The 16,977-nt window shown below is 43.3% G+C and overlaps 2 protein-coding genes across 13 annotated transcripts in view; one reads left to right on the top strand and one right to left on the bottom strand.

Annotated features, from left to right (window-relative positions):
* Positions 1-6,326, top strand: part of PPFIA4 (PTPRF interacting protein alpha 4) — a 146,973-nt gene extending 140,647 nt beyond the window's left edge. For 10 of the 12 annotated variants that reach the window (XM_048497282.1, XM_048497280.1, XM_048497290.1 and 7 more), the window contains 3 exons: positions 2,031-2,208; positions 2,818-2,912; positions 5,158-6,326. In XM_048497282.1, the coding sequence (XP_048353239.1) occupies positions 2,031-2,208; positions 2,818-2,876 (237 nt within the window). In that variant the 3' untranslated portion in view covers positions 2,877-2,912; positions 5,158-6,326. The remainder of the gene's footprint in view (positions 1-2,030; positions 2,209-2,817; positions 2,913-5,157) is intronic. The other 2 variants (XM_048497289.1, XM_048497285.1) reach the window with 1 other exon arrangement.
* A 3,323-nt stretch (positions 6,327-9,649) lies between these two features.
* On the bottom strand, positions 9,650-16,190 carry MYOG (myogenin). Its single transcript, XM_048497560.1, has 3 exons — positions 15,548-16,190; positions 12,001-12,082; positions 9,650-10,513 (listed from the first exon to the last, which is right to left on the bottom strand). The coding sequence occupies exons 1-3, from the start codon at positions 16,100-16,102 to the stop codon at positions 10,392-10,394; spliced, it is 759 nt and encodes a 252-aa protein (XP_048353517.1). The 5' UTR covers positions 16,103-16,190; the 3' UTR covers positions 9,650-10,391.
* Positions 16,191-16,977: the final 787 nt, after the last annotated feature.

Here is a 16,977-nt window from a genome sequence, read left to right as displayed (position 1 = left end):
GCCAAGCCAACCCGGTCTCCAATGGCCAATCAGAAACCTTCCTGGCCAAAAGCCCTAACTGATTCTACCTGGATATTTAATTTATTTTTATTTTCCCAAAAGACCTGGAATTTCATCTCTTTTCACTTCAATTTAATTCAGTTCTTCAGACTCCCTTCCTGAAAATAGTGGCTGTGGTATGGGCACATTCCCCACACTTTCCACAATAAATGCAAAAAATTCATTGAGTTCTCCTTGGCCCTGAGTTTCCTTTAATTTTATTATTGGGATGATGGTACCTCTTTTGATCAGGGGATAGGAGGTAGCTAAATTATGAATGGAAAAGATCTCTCCCATTGATCCCTTCTTCTGCTTTCACTCCAGTTATTCATTTAAGCAGGAGGACTGTGCTAGAGACATAAGTCTCTTGGTGCAAGTGGAAGGATGAGAGCACAAGGAATCTTGGGTCTGTGGCTTGTCATCTGTGGTGCACAGCTGGGGCCTAGGCACTATATGCAATAAGCCCCCCCCTCCACCACAGGAGAGAGAGAGCTACAACTGTTAGTTATCCAGGAACCATACCAACACAGCACAATACCTATTGGACAACTCTATTCCCAGCACATCATAGCTATGCTCTGGACTGTTGTATGGCTTCTCTGTGGACACTGGAATGTTGGTTTTGGGGTGCTGGGGAGGTTTATTGGTAGTGGTTGTGAGAAATCTGTACACTGAACAGGATGTTTGATGAATGCAATATTTTAGTGTAAATGGAAGCTGGTAAGTATGGGAGTGGGATGGCCAGTGTTTGGCAAGGATGCTTGTTGCTTGTCTAACCTCTGCAGCATCCTGAGAGTTGATGATATCAAGGTTCCTGTTCCCCCATGTCTACCCTCATATTATGCAACATCAGATCAGTGAAGCACAAAACTGCACACCTCTGAGAAACTGACCTGGTTTGCTTAACAGAAACATAGCTGGAAGAAAACATCATAGTATGTCTGTCCCCACTAATACCTTATGCTATCCTTCATCAACCGCATATAACTGGTCAAGGTGATGCACTGGAGGTCCAGAATAGTTGCCTGGCTGCTTTGATAAGTTGGCTAAAAGTGAACAACCTGAAACTAAACCCTGAAAAGAAATGCAGGTCGGGAATGCGGAGATCTTGAAGGACACTGTGCTCCCCACTTTTGACCCTTGCTGACTCAGTTAAGAGCCTTGGGGTTATCGTGGACCCATCATTATGGAAGCAAGTTAATACAGCTGAAATAAATAAATAATAAAATATACTTTCTTCCAGCTTAGCTTAGCTTTTCCTTGATATAGCTGATCTGGCCACTGGATCGACACTGCAATTATACAGAGATTAGACTGCTGTCATGCACTGTACGTTGGTCTCCTTTCAAAATCAGTTTAGAAACTCCAATTGATGCAGAATGCCAGGGCTCTGCCATTATCAGGAGCTAGGCAGAGCACACATATTAGAAGAAGAGTTTGGACTTTTCTCCCAATTTTTTCAATTGCAAGGAGTCTCAAAGTGGCTTACAAACTCCTTTTCCCGTCCCTGCCCCACCAAAAGTTCCTGATTTTTAACATAAAATGCAGTCTTTCCCATCAGGCTGTTTCCTGTTGATTCTTCCTAGATGGTTCTCCACCAGATATTTGGTGGTTGTTTGTGTATGGGGGAGAAATCCTGATATTGTGACACATTATTCTATTGCCGAAGAGCCTGGGTTCAGATATTTTCACAAGGAGACTTTTCATACTATCAGGCTACACAGTCCAAGAATGGTCTGAACATGATCTGCTTATACAGACTTTCCTGCTTGCAATAAAGAACTTTGTGACCACAATACTTTTCATTCCATCTGCTTAAAACTGGCCATTTGGTTAATGGAGATCTCATGAAATTATCCTGTCCTTTCAGTTTGCCCAAACTGTACCCTTTTGCAGTAAGGGAGGCATGAACTCTTTTTTTCCTTCCATGTGCTCTGCCAATCATTCCATCACTTGCCTTGATACACAGAACATTTTCCCTTCCCCTACAGGGTGATGACAAGAGCTTTCGGCGAACGCCTTCCTGGCGAAAACGTTTCCGACCACGAGATATTCATAGCATCAACATGCTCAGTGGGTCAGCAGAGACTCTCCCAGCAGGGTTCCGAGTGACTTCTTTAGTACCTCTGCCGCCTCCTTCAGCACCACCGAAGAAAATGCCTCCAGAAGGTACTGTTGAACTTTTTGTTGTTTTTCTTATGTGTGAAATAAACAACTCCAAACTAACATTTCCTGTCTCTCAGGTATCTGAGTGCTGCATGGTGTGTCCGCTGTTGATAGGAAAATTTAAAGGCAAGCATGAGGGAGTGGGGAGAACACACTGCTTCTAGGAAAGTGTTAAATAGATCCCCCAATCCTCACTCCCTACTTTGTTATGTAATATACATCATACTTCTGGAACTGCTGTTGACCCTGCAGAGGCAAACATACATGAGGCGTCGGTATCCCCCCCACCCCCAGCAATCATCAGTTTTTGCTAGGAGTTGTGGGGAATAATTTGCATTGGGGAAATAGCATGGAGGGAAGGATTTTTTTTAAAGAGAAAAAAACTTCTCCTAGCCCCGGATGAATATTTCATCCTAAATGTACCAGCATTCTATGTTCTTAGGCCTATTAATACCATCAGATACTAGTTCTTTGTTGACAAAATATTATCATAGCTTAAACAAAAGTATCTTCATCCTTAACAGGCAGCCCAAGTCTAATGGTCTGCTTCGCATGAGTGCTGTGTCCTCATTAACTGCATGCTTTTGTATGTTGTTGGTGAATGGTTTGCAGTTGGTGCATCTGGGTCCCAAAGACTGGAGTCGTCCACAGTTCGCACATACTCCTGCTGAAATTCAGTTTCCAATGAGACTTGGACCATGCTCCAGGTAAGTTTAGAAACTGGCACAGAGCAGCTACAATCACAGTATTTTAGAGAACTTCATGGAAGAAACCGGAATTTCAATGTATAGTCTATTGTTGTTGTTGTTGTTGTTGTTAATCTTATATACCGCCCTCTCCCGGAGGGCTCAGGGCGGTGCACAACATAAATATGACAGATAGAGCACAATTTAAGCATAATCAAAACTGCCATAAATAAATATAGGCTCTATTCACATTAAAACACTAAATTAAAATACAGCATTCCTAATTAAAAAACAGCATTCCAAATTACAACATACAGCAGATTACAACATACAGCAGATTACAACATACAGTCAAAGGTTTTCACGGCCAGATTCAACTGGTTGTGGTAGGTTTTCAGGGCTGTGTGGCCGTGGTCTGGTGGATCTTGTTCCTAACATTTCACCTGCATCTGTGGCTGGCATCTTCAGAAGTGTATCACAGAGGGAAGTCTGTTACACACAGACCACGGCCACACCGCCCAGAAAACCCACCACAACCAACCAAAATTTCCGTTCAATATGCATTGGGGTGTATTTCCTCTGTACTTCCAAACATATCTGTTCCTGTCTTAGATATTGTTTTCAGGGAAGCTTTTTGTACTTCTGGGGTGGTTCTGTAATACTAAGCTGGAAGTGCAGGAAACAGTATGAAGACAAAGAGTGTCATATGGGGCTGGGGTGGACTGCAGCATCCACACTGACCTACAATCTGTTCTTCTGTCTGTATCAGAACAGAGGACTCAGTACAGTTATCTTATGGTTTTTGGAAATCAGGTTAATTGAATCAGCCTGACTCCAGCAGAAGCCTAATACCAAGTAGCATTGGATACTATCAAGATTATATCTTCCTTGGTCTTGGCAGGAATAAATGTCAGCACAGCAGGCACTTGGGTGCATTTTGTAGATTTTTTTGATGGGATGTTACCAAACTGGCTCTGCTGTAGTGGTTCTTTTTGGTCTACAAGGCAATCTCATAACCTGGAGTTTAGATTGTAGAAGCATGTGAGCTCCCTGGTTCTAATCCGGTTCTAATATCTGCATTGAAGACAACTATTTCTGTGCTATCTTAAATATATTTGAAGCAGCTGAGGCCACAAACAGTCAGGTGTAACTTTAAGAGTTGTGTGGGAAGCCTATATTTTGATCCTCACTTGGCAATGAAGGTCACTGGCCCCTTTAATCCACCCCACAAAGTTATAATGAAGCCAAAACATCCCTCCTGGAAGGGACTATGCATGAAAAAAATAGATGATTGAACACTGGACTCTACACATCTAGGAAAATAGCTAAGATACAGAATAGAACAGCCTGGCAGATAGATCTTCCACCTAAACCAGTTTGGCCATCAAGCCATTCTTTCAAAGCAAGCTTCATTTTAAAAAAAAACACCTTCCACCAAGAGTTTAGTAAAGTAGATGGGAGAAATCAGAGTCTATTTTTACCGCTGAGCCACTTGGACACTTTATCCTTTTCCAAGGTATTATAGAATCTGCTGTCTGTCCAGTAAGATGCTAGTCAGTCTGGTATCTTGCTGAGAGCTCCCTGGCCAAGAGATGCAAGTGCTTGAGGTGCTGGCAAGAGTGTACTGGTCACAATAATGACAACAAAAAGGAGGAATGTGCTGAATAGAGACTGGGGAGGCAGCTATGGAAAGGAAGGCAGATAAAGCTAGCAGGCTTTCCATCCTTCCTCCCTCTCCTCAAGGCAGCATCAGCTCTGGAGCTCCCAGTGACATGGACAGACCTGGTTCTTGGGAATCTTCTGCCTGAAGGAACTGCTGCTTCCCTTATGTTTGCTGGTGCAGCTTCTCTGCCACCTCTGCACAATCAGAGCATGCTTTGCACCAGACCATGACCACCAGACCATGGCCACACAGCCCGGAAAACCCACCAGAACCAGAGCATGCTTTGATTATTAGTGAAAGACTAAAGAATGGAGTCAAGGGAGGAGCCCAATGAGGCAGAGAGGATGACTGCAGTTCACTTAAATTGTATTGACTCTCCCCTGCCACTCTTTGAGCAGATTTATTTCCCTGTGCCTAGTCATGAAAGGAGTCAGACTTGTAGCAGCCTATCCTTTTTGTAGGTTCATGACTGAGCTACTTCAGCTGCTAGAGCAGTGCAAAAATTGATTGGCAGATTAAAGTGAATGCATGGGGTCAGAGCAGATTACCATAGCACTGTATCTGCCTATGTTAATGTGTTCTCTCTACCTGTTTGTTTTGCAGCACATTCCCACTACTTGTATGGTTATACAATGGCTGCTTTCCGAGAGTAGGCCAGAGACCACACTATGCTTGCTCCTTGGCTCCAAAGAACGGAAGCGACAGGCCAATCATTTTGGGCTACATGGCCAAAAGAACACTCTTCTTCCTGCTTGTACACAACCCCTGGTCTCCTCTTTGGTGTCCCTAAACCCCAATTATAGCTGTGGCTTCCCACTTCTCTCCTCTTTCCCTTGGTTACAGACCCATCCCTTGCTGAGAAAGGGAGCAGGCTTTTCTCCTCCCAGGTCAGTCCTTTGTATGATGCTGTGATCTTGACATAGGTCTGGTAAGACATGGAGACACCCAAACATTGATCAACAACTGTCCCTGCAGCATTATCTTCCTGTGATTCATTTTGCCATTGTGCCAGAGAGCAGCAGTATTGCTGGGACCCTATAAGACTGTTGCCAAGGAAACAAGGCCATCAGGATATAGGACACCCCAGCTTGGTTCGGTCCTTGAGGCCTGCCAGGCTTGTGCTTGAACTGGCAATTCTACCCATGAAACAAAGAGAACCTGGCCATGGACAGTTTTGACTCTCAGAAATGAAAGAGTTGGGGTTAGAAATGGGACAAGATGCTGGAAGGTGCTGGAAGGAAAGAGAGATCATGTGTCATGCAAATGTGTATGTCTTCCAGGTCCCATGTCATGTATAAAGCCTGTTGCTGGGCATATGAAGTTGGGTGCACAGGAAATGCTCTCTCTATCCTTGTAGACAAACAGAAAAAAACATGTCTTCTCTCTGCATTTACAAGTAGTCTGTGATCCAGAAGGTTCCTAGCTCTCACTGTTTCTTCCTTCTAGGGTAGGATCTGTTTGTCTCCTCATGCTGCCTTTGCCTTGTGTGGCCCCTTATTACTGACGTGGTATTTCTTGGTGGCTGGAATGCCCTATATTCATACCGTGCTGTTTGGAAGTGCAATATCCAAGAGACTGTACAGTTGCAATGTCTTTTTGGTGTACTACTTGCCTAATACAGTATTAAATATTTTTTTAATTTAAAGAGTAACTGATCCCTTTATATCAATGACCTGTTTCTTTTGTCATATTGGTACTGCATGGATTCCAAACCCTGCTAACAGGTCAGGAATGGGTGTATGTGTGTTCCAATAAACCAGATTTTAAAACAAGGCTGGTGGATTTATAATTCTCTGTTGCATTTACATAAATTCTGTCTGTGCAATTCCAACTGTTCAGAGATCTTTCCGGATCAAAAGGCACGGTGCAAATCAAATAAATAATACAGCCACATGATCATAAGTTGGATCAGCCTTCTGATATTACAGTTTTTATGCCAGTGGTAACTTTTGGCATGTGGGCCAAAGCCAGCCACTAGTTGCTTGGTTGCTTCTACTTCTTTCTCTGACCTCAGTTGATCTGTGTGGTTAGACAGATGATGTGAAAGATGGGGAATACCTAACCCAGGGCCAACTGGCCATGCCAGCAGGGACTGATAAGAATTGTAGTTCATGAACATCTGAAGCGCCAGAGTTGGACACCCCTAACCTAACCATTCTATCCCTTCTAATTAACTTGAAATGAATCTGTGTTTAGAATTAGATTTTTGAATCTTCAGATGAATGATACTTGAATGATCAGGACAGAAGAATCCTAATAACCATAATTTATGAGGTAAGAAAGAAACCCAGAATGTCCAGGATGTTTGTTGGCTGGGGAGGAAACACAAATCTACATGGTCTCTTCAGACCAAGAACCCACAACTGAACAGATCTGTGTCCCTGTGTTCATGGTAAAAGTTAGCATTTAATGCCATGCTGGGTATTTTAACTATTACAGTATATCTACATTGTGCTGCTTTCTAAATGTTTTCCTTTGTTTTGCCCCTTTGGAAATCCTGGACGGAATAGCTAGAAAGAATGGGAAAATGTGAATGGAGGATTTACTGTACTTGCATTCAGGAAAGCCAGACCAACCTCCTAGCACCTGCAACATTCAGAACGCATTACCGGGAATGATGTTTTAGCACGTGCCAAAAACTCTGTAGTTTAACTATGGAGTTTTGGGTGACTGCTAGAGCATCACTTGACATGATGACCGAATTTCTGGGTTGCAGTGGAAACAGCAGTATCACACCAGGAAAGCCAGTTGTGCCTCTTTCCATGTTGCCTGGGCATTTTCTCCAGCCACCCAGCTAGCCAGCAGAAGGTAACAAGTGCTGGGCACAGAACAACTCCCACTCCAGGAGGGGGGATATATATATATGTGTGTGTGTGTGTGTGTCATACATACATAAACACACACAAACATAAATAAAATCCACTGTACACAAATCTATAAACTCTACAGGACTGACTTCAACTAAATTCCACAAGACAGGAGCTACCATAATTGATTACTATTAAATACATATTAGTTTGCATTACACTATCATTTGAAAGGTGTCTTGATTTCTCCCCGAAACTGAAATCATCTGTTCCCCTCCTCCAAACATTTCACTGAAACTTTACTTAAAGTACAAGTGGTAAAAGGTCTTGGTTCCCCATGGTATCTACTTTGTGGTGGTACCCCACTACTCTTTCTCAAATTTCTAAAATTGTATCCAGACTCAAAAAGATTGGAGACTTCTTCATAAATCAGTTGCAGACTAGCTTGCATTTGTGGGGTGTATTTGTTCACATTTGTGCTTGAGGAAACCAGGAGTGGAATGTTAACCACAATTCCATGTGGGATAAGAGGTGGACTATGTAGAAATGTCTCTAGGCGAGAGTTCCACCAGAAGGGTGTTTGAGGAACGCAACTGTCTCGTGGGGTATACTGGGTGATGTGGTTTGACAGAGTCCCAAGCCATGAAGGGCTTTAAAGGTGATAACCAGAACTTTACATTGGGCCTAGAAGCAAACAGGAAACCTATGAGGTTGACACGTTACTGGTATTATATGTTCCAATAGATCCTTGGGACATTCTGTACAAAAGCCAACTAACTGCTTTTGCCGGTCCTATGGAAACAGCTTGCTTTCTTCCAGCAACAAATGAGGTAAACCACCCAATTGTCCCTTTTTACCCCACACATTGTTTGTAGTTGAGCTACCCAAATATCATGATTGACAGTGTCATATGCTGCTGATAAGTCTAGCAATACCAGCCGTGCTAAACTGCCTTTATACAATTGTTGCTAGAGATCTTCCACCGCTAACAGAACAGTTACAGAACTGAACCTGAAGACAGATTGAAATGGGCATGTGTCTCATCCAGAATTGCCTGCAGCTGTTCTGACACAATCTGTTCAGTCCCCTTACTCAGACAGGGGAGTCTGGACACAGGTTGATAATGGTCTACATTGCTCTTACCCAAAGATAATTATTTAAGAAGTCATCTAATCTCAATTTCTTTTATCTGTGAGTAAAATGCTCCTTGAAGGAAGGACACATTAATAATCTTACACAAATAGCCAGCATGGGCAAGGATACAATTTACAAGAAGTAGCCATCATACCATGTCAACATCAGTCAGAGAGACCAACCTGAAAATATCCATAGAACTCTGACAAGAAATTGCTACTAGTATATTTGCAGAAGATCTACCACAAAACCGCCATCTAAGTAGGGCTGGATGAGACTTCACAGCCAAACAGGCCTGTTATATCCCTACCAGGGGTAAGGAATCCACTGTCCACTCCCTAGCAGGCACTTCTCCACTATCACTCAGCTGGTCGGAGGGAGGGGACTCCAATAGTGTCCCGACAGTGCTCCCAGAGGTGACATAAGACACTGGGGACACTGGCATTTGGACAAAGCTCTATGGTTAAACCATAGAATTTTGTCCAAAATGCCAGTGACCCTGCATCCTGGCGATGTGGTGACACCACTTATGGATGCAATGAGGAGTGATGTCAGAACATTGTCAGGTGACATCAGAGACATTTGGACAAACACTATGGCTAACCCACAGTATTTTGTCCAAATGCCAGAACATCTCTGGTGTCCCAGCAATATGCTGAAATCACTTCTGGGCACATAGAGAGTAGCATCTGCATGTCATCTATGATGCCATTATGTTACCAGTGAGGCCTCCCTGCCAACAGCTAGTCCCCCCACTGGCTGCCAGATCCTGCTTAGCAACTCAATTGGCAAACAATTGATCAAAAGCATTATAGCCAATATCCAGATTGCAATCAAGATTTTTAGGCCCAAATGCCATTCGGCCTGAACTTCCCTAAATATTTTTGCTGGATTCAATTCAGCTGATGCAATGGTAGGAGAAGAACAGGACCACCTCATAGCCCTTTAAATAGCCATACAATGTGTTTTGTCTTATTCAGCATAAGTTTCCGGCCAACACTGCTCTAGCCGTCTCATAGCTTCTTCCCATCCTGTAACTATATGCTGTCACTCACTAAAGACAAGTCGTCAGTCCTCACACTGTCCCATTCCCATAAACAGATATTTTGTGCTGCTGGATGCATCTTGCAAATAGAATTCCATGAGACAGTTCAAACAAAGAATGCCTTTATTTTTTTAAAAAAAATCTCACAATAAGTTAGCAAAAATACAAAAATGGCAATTCCACACAGTAGAAAAAAACTTCAGTGGCAGTGTTTATATGGCTTAGTGCCTGGAAATTACAAACTACCAAAAGAAGTTGGTCAGATAGTATCTTTTTTAGAAAAAGTATACACACGTGCACACACACACACACACAAACCATTGGCCCCCAAAGAAGCAAAACTTCTACAAGCAGGGAAGAAAACAGCCACTCTGGAATCCTTCTTTAATACGCTGAAGTGATGTCCTCCAGCCCTTAATTAATGTTCCCAAAATACATCAGAATGTTTTTATCAGCCAATTTCAGCCCAGTTTCCAGAGCAGATGAAATATTTATGTTATCAGTGAAGTCACTATTATTCTACCTTTTGGAGACCAGGCAGATACATAAATAATACGAGGCCCATTTATCAGTAGGTTGCCTTTGGACTTGGAAGGCAAAAAAGCAGAATAGCTTTTCAGACATATGAAACTGAATAAGTGGCTTTACCAGTTAAAGTCTATGACTTTGGCTGGGGAAATAAAATCTTATCCAGTGTTAGAGGGGAAGGAGAGCTCTTGCCCATTTGGAATATCTTCAGAGAGCTTCTCCCATTTGTAAAGTTCTAGCATCATGTTTCCTCTACTCTACAATCTGCTGCTGGTGACTTTTGTTTTAAAAAGTGAGCAAGATGGGCATGTTTTACTGTATCCTCAGTTCTGAGACCTCTCCTCTTGGAACGCAACAGCTACATCCTCCACAACAATGCTGTCCACAATTGAAGACAGTGAGTGAAGATTGCGGTCTTCAGATGAATCGTCACTCAGCAAATGATCTGTTGAGAACAAAACAGTAACTTTAAGCAGGTGGCTTTCTTTTAGAATCCAGTGGCTTCCGAATTAATGGGGGGAACAGTCCTAGAGAAGACTAAATATCACAGACCCAGTATTTGTCCCCATTACTGAAAGTTTATGTGGTTTGTTTTTTAATACCATGTTTGTTGTCCAGTTGGACTATCGTTATGATAACATGTCATGGCTAAAAATCCACCACCTTCCTAGAGTACAAAAGTTTTGTCCAGGTTCCCCACTCTATGTCCTGTATAACACAGGAGTGGCAGACTCCACTTAATTTCCAAATGCACACAGTCTCATTTGAATTGTTACCACAGCATGAGTGAAGAAGGGGCTTCGTCTTTCCCCACCCAATTTTCCTGTCCTAAAACAGTCCTGGGCATTGCTACTTGGCCTGTTGTAAAAAAAACCATGAATATACACGTGGATTTCCCCCAACAAGCCAAATAATGTACCCTTGAAACACTAAGTATTCTGCAGCTGAGTGGTTGTTCCCTCTACCTGTCACTCTCCTGAGCTGAGGGAAATGTACATAAAGGCAGAGTTCTGTTATCAGGTCAAAACCTACCTGCCAGGTCTAAATTGGGAGCTTGTAACAGAATTCAGATCTCTCTTGAAGAATAATCAAGACATTTAGCCCTGGAGTGATGAGTTTTGGGGCCCAAATTTTAACTTTCAGGGTTTGTCATTTTTCTTACTGGGAGTTCATACTGTGAAGTACTGATATACACCACCTTTCCTTGAACTTAGTGATTTACAACAATAAAAAAACTAGACCCAATAAAAAACCTCAGTAATTTAAAAACCAATCGCTTAATATACATGATCATTACAGCTGTTAACTAGTTTGAATCTAAATTATGTTTTAACAGTTATCGACCTTCATCTATGCCCAAGATAACTTTTAGACAAATATCCCCCACTTTATTGGAAAAGCTTATAATTAAGCTTTTGGGTATCTCAGTGATGACATTTGGTTGCTCTTCTGAAGCATATTACAAATCTGACTAAATCTAAGAAATCACAGTTGATTCTATTCCTCAGGAGAAGCTTTAAGTTGCACACAACCAGTTGTCTGCCAGTATTCGATGGGGGAAATGGTGCTAAACCAGGTTCTCCTGTGGCTGAATGCAGACTTCTAGAATCCAGGGCAGCTTTACCAGGCTACAGTTCGTGCCAGACAGAAAACTCCACATAGCCTGCCTGTCTCTTAACTTCTTAGAAGGAGGAGTTGGGAATATCCTTATACTTCCACAAGCTCTCTTGGCTCCCAAGATAGGCAGAGTAACCTCTGTAAGAAGGAAGGGAACACACATGTATCTGGCACAGCAATCCCAGGAAGAGCATTGATCATCCATACTGGAACAACTGAGTTTATCACAGTGTTAATAGAATATTGTGAGGATGATGAGGGAACCTCTGTATTATAAATGAGGGATGCAGAAAAATGGATAGAAACGCTGCTTACCTCCAGGATGAGTACTGAACTCAAGTGGGGTGCTCCAGTCTGGGCTACATGAAGTACTGCTGGATCCATGGTCACTGGATACCTAGAATCATAAGGCAGGGTCCCTGATAATTAAACATATTCATGACTGTACCTTTAAGCAGGTCCCCCTCCTCCGCAACACTTAACTATTTTTATTCATTTGCCAGCGGGTTCTGTCAGAGATGGTACAGAAAAGTATATACTGCATTTCTACCACAGTTTTGCCTTCTTCCAGAAAGGACAAAGGGAAGATTACCTGACACCCATCATGATAGGTGTGATGGTAACAAGCACTTGGGACATTCATTGCATTCCCAGGGTTAGGCTGTACTGGGGTTGGAAGCATCATACACAGATGCAGGCTGCAAGTTCCTGGTGGAGTTGACTGATTCAACAACAAAGAGAGAGCAAGTGGTTTGGCAGGAGGATTCTTGTGTCTCTGGACTCGTAGACATCTAAGCTGAGAGCACCTAGACTGGTTCTTTGTGCACAGAACACTGTGTGTGTATGTGTAGTTGTGCAGTTGTGTCCCTGCATGCCTAAAGTCAGCATAGTTTCATTTGGTTGGCTTTTCGCTCAAAAGTAATCCAGGGGATCCAAAGGGTCCCATAATTTAGAGGTAAATGAGGTTTTTGTTCCTAACTGTAATCAGCTTTGTTTTTGTTAGCCAAAACATGATACTGGGTGACTGGGCTGATAAGAAATTGTAATACGCCCCCCTCCCCCACCGCCACCCAAGTTAACTCACTGTAAAGCATTGCATTCTGTCCAATTTCTTTTCACTGACTGGAGTTACTTACATTGCTTTTGTTCCGCTTTTGTGGGACACTCATATCCATCTTTGTTTTGCCTTTGTTTTAGGGTATTTCTGCTTGATAAAGGATAAAAGATGCCATAGACATATTTTATAGCTAAAACTTGACTTCTGCAAGTTCAAATCCAGTGCCAGCAGAATAATTTATCCCTACCTAATCTCTCTCTCTCTCTCTCTCTCTCTCTGTGTGTGTGTGTGTGTGTGTGTGTGTGTGAGAGAGAGAGAGAGAGAGCGAGAGAGAGAGCAATAGCATGCAGCTGTTCATAACTTTTTTATATATATAATGAATCTGCATGAGCATTTCAGGACCAGCTTTGTCCAGTACAGAAGCACACTGCTTGCAAAATTTGGTTTGGTTTTTTTTTTTACTTTTTGTTTTTAAGAAGTAAAGGTTCCTAAAATGATCCGATGGTATGGAAAGTGGAGGGGCAGTGATGCCACTCTTTGAGCTTTTGAAATTATTGCAAATATTTATATCCCACCTTTCCCAGAGATTCAGGGCAGCCAGCAACAACAAGTATTCATACCAATGTTCACAACTAAAAACGTCAGCCACAAAATTAGGAGTTCAACTCAGTTTTCAGCAAAAATGGAACTTGACCATACATCACTCTGGATACCATAAATGCTGGATGAGCTCTCCGGAGCTACAAGCGCTCAACTGGCATCGTTGCGGTCACCAATGTGGGCTCCCAGACAGAAATCGCCTCTTGCTTCTCCCCACATTCAGAAGAGCAGACATAGGATGCTTGATTAGATTGAGTATGTTGCTACTGTCTCCAACTACCACCTTGTCCCTTGGAAATTAGTGCCCTTTGTCCCAAAGTACTTATCTTGATCTTATAGAACCAGTGGACAAAGTGGGACAGGCAAGGAATTCTGCCAGTTGTCTCAAATGGCACCCCACGCAATGACCAAATGGTGCCTGTGATATTTGTGCAATCACATTCCATGCGACAGCCATAACAACAATCAATGTGTTATTGTGTGGAGAACTTTGCACTTTCCCAGATGCTGGTTCATAATGTATACCGCCCTTCGGGGGAGGGCGGTATAAAAGTGGAACAAATAAATAATAAATAAATAAATAAATTCATCCAGTGCTGCTAAGTTAGAAGTGAAACTCTGGAAAAACTAGTGCAATCTGCATGCAGTTGATTAATATTCATCATACTGTAAACTGACCCTTCAGAATACTAATTTGTATACCCCGAAAGGGCAATGAATTCTGGTAAAATGAGATGCTCCAAGCAGAAACAGAAGACTTCCGTGTGGTATCTACAAAAGTAGCAAATATTTCAAAAACAAGCCTTCTTCCTAATTTTAAATAGGAAACCCATAAAATAATAAAATAATAAAACACAAGTAAACCTGTCTTATACTGCAGCAGACCACTGGGCTACAAAAATCAGTACAGTCCACTCTGACCAGCAGTGGCTCCCCAGAGTCTCAGGTGGAGATCTTTCACATAGGGTTGGATCGAGCCAGTTTTGCCTCCCAATTTCCTTCCTTTCTACAGCCCCGTATTCAACATGGTGTTTGCTCATGCAAGTCCCATGATACCCTACACAGTACAGCCTTTTGGAAGTTCATGTGGTTGCTTTTCTCCTTTTTTTCCAGCTGAAACACTTCTTGGATCAACCTTTTACCTCTGACTTGATCCTTTTAACTGTAGATGGTGGGAACAAAACCTGGGGTCTTCTTCATGCAAAGCAGAGGCTCAACCACTGAGCCACAGCCTCTCTCCGTCATACAGGACAAGAGCTGTACATTCAGGGAAGGGGGCTTGGAAGCTCCTGTACAAGCCCTTCTGCTGCTGGTGAGCCTCACAGGAAGAACCAAGAATACTTTTCAGGCATTCATGCATTTGGAATTAAACAATCTGGCCTCCTAGGAATAAAGGCTGCAGCCTGTACCCAAATGCCCTTGATGGAGACATCTAGTTACCCATTTGAACTCAACAGGTGTCCCAGTCTCAGGCCTCCCTCCCCATCTTTTCTCATTGGCACGTCTGTTGGAATTTGTTTCTGAAGTGCCATCTGTTGAATACAAATTTGTGTACCAGTCCCTTTAGTGCGAGGACTGAGCCGATTGCTGCCTTGCTTTGCATGCCCATCTTCTGCATCTATTGCATCTTGTTCCCATTTCTTGAATCCAGACGGCACGCATGACCAGCAAGTGATTATGCTACTGCATCCTTTTGAATATGGGAATGACGCTCCATGAATTTAAGTGGGAGGACCCTGTACAATTGCAGCTGTATTTTAAATGTACCACAGTGCAGAAACACAACCAATTGTTAAAGATTACCCCCTAAAAATTACTCACACTCACTAAAATAAATCCTTCCACCTACTGTGCTGAAATGTAATGTGCAAAGAAGATAATTCTCCAGCCCACGCTGATTTCTCGAAGCAAGTGCTAAGGCTGATTTTACAGCTGCCTTAGGTGGCACAGGCTAAATACACTGGGAAACTCAGTAGGTCCACTCCCCTGTGTAGGAGGAGCAGAGGCAGAGTATCCATCCTTGCTTTGCTTTGGGTAAGAAAGCTCTGGTGTGGGGGCCAATTATTAAAGCCTGAGAAGCTGGAATCCATTGCCATGGAACATCCCACAAGCCAGCATTGCTGGTTCCTAAGGAAAGTTGAGGAACATATTCCATGGCAATAGTGATGATTTACTGATGGCTTCTACCCCTCCCTTGGCACTTACCCCTGATTGGGTGCTGTTGCTACAGTAGCGCAGTTCCCGCTGGTCCTGCTCCTGCTGATTGAGAGTACTCAGCAGCGCCTGCAAGCGTTCAATGTATTGAATGGCACTGCGCAGGATCTCCACCTTGGGCAGCCGCTGGTTGGGGTTCAGCAAAGTGCTCCGCTTCAGAGCTTCAAAGGCCTCGTTGACCTTTTTCAGCCGGCGCTTTTCCCTCAGGGTAGCAGCACGACGCCTGTCAATGGAGACACTCTTCCGCTTGCATACTTTGCATGCCCACGGCAGGCACTGACCAGGACTGTGGTCTGGGAGGGTTGAGGCCTTCTCTTCCAAGCCAGTCCTTCCCTCAGGACACAGTGCCATAGCTGCTCGGTCTTGGTAAGTTGTCTGCTCATAGCCATGTAAACGAGGGCTCAGGTAGTTTTCCCCGTCATAAAATCTCTGTTCTGTGAAAAAATACGGGTTGGTCTCCAGGAGTTCCATAGTAAGCGTCTGGCAAGGAGAAGCCTGTGTTGGGGAGTAAAACTCCAGCTCCTCACACCAACTGCTTGGTGGCATTTAAACCCCGTGCTGGCATTAAATCACAGAGATAAATATAGCAAACCTCGAGGAAACCTGAGCTTGCCCTAAGCTGCTGCTTCGCATCAAAACTTGTCCATCTGATTTCATGTACTCTCCCTGTGGGGATTATTCTGCTGCTTGGGGCAGTGCTGTGGCTGGGGGTGGGAGGGAGGCTGGCATGTGCTCCAGAGAAGCCCAGCCGCCTCTCAAACAACGGCCCCATTGGATTTATTTTCACTTGCTCTCCTACAATGATATTGATGATCAGTCGGCTCCCTGAGCTGGCAGCTCTGTGCGGCATTCCTGCCTCATCTGCTCCTTTCAGTTACTGCTGCCTGCCAGCCCCAAGGCACAGATTCTCTCCAGCCTCTCCAGAAAGGAGCAATGCAGGGACAGGAACAAAGGCAGGTCAAACCCCCCCCGCCCTCAACAGAACAGCCTTTCCCTCTTCCAACACTTCAGCATCTGCCTTGACCCGGATGGCAGGATTAGCGCTGTCACCTCTTCATGGACAGAAAAGGTGTCCCTTTTTGCAACTATGAGGTACTGGGCCGCCATAGGAGGTCCATGCTGAATAAACTTTACCCATTGATTTTCAGACTCTCATGTACTGAGCACAGAATCTCTATCCATTAAAAAAAAAAGGCAGCACTCTAGGCAAGAATGAACCTTTCCATCCTACATAACACATCCTGTAATGTCTTGTGTCTCCCACTCTTCTTATGCCCCAGCTTACTTCTTCCAGTGAATATGTAAAGCAAAAATGAGCAAATGACTCTTCCTGCGTGCATACTTATTATTATTTTTTACTAGAATCCACCTGTTATTTATTTATTTTATGTATATTTAAATATTTTACTTTCACTTTCCTT

This window comes from Sphaerodactylus townsendi, linkage group LG05 (genome assembly GCF_021028975.2).
Source record: "Sphaerodactylus townsendi isolate TG3544 linkage group LG05, MPM_Stown_v2.3, whole genome shotgun sequence".
In the NCBI taxonomy this organism is placed as follows: Eukaryota; Metazoa; Chordata; class Lepidosauria; order Squamata; family Sphaerodactylidae; genus Sphaerodactylus; species Sphaerodactylus townsendi.
The sequence above is the reverse complement of the archived record's forward strand: the minus strand, read 5'-3'. Positions and strand labels throughout refer to the sequence as shown.

Excerpts from the sequence above, each read along its gene's own strand:
- MYOG (XM_048497560.1), bottom strand. The coding sequence starts at position 16,102 with ATGCCACCAAGCAGTTGGTGTGAGGAGCTGGAGTTTTACTCCCCAACA. Across the intron at positions 12,083-15,547 it reads GCAACAGCACCCAATCAGGG|GTATCCAGTGACCATGGATC; the intron begins GTAAGTGCCAAG and ends TTATGATTCTAG. Across the intron at positions 10,514-12,000 it reads GTTCAGTACTCATCCTGGAG|ATCATTTGCTGAGTGACGAT; the intron begins GTAAGCAGCGTT and ends TGTTCTCAACAG.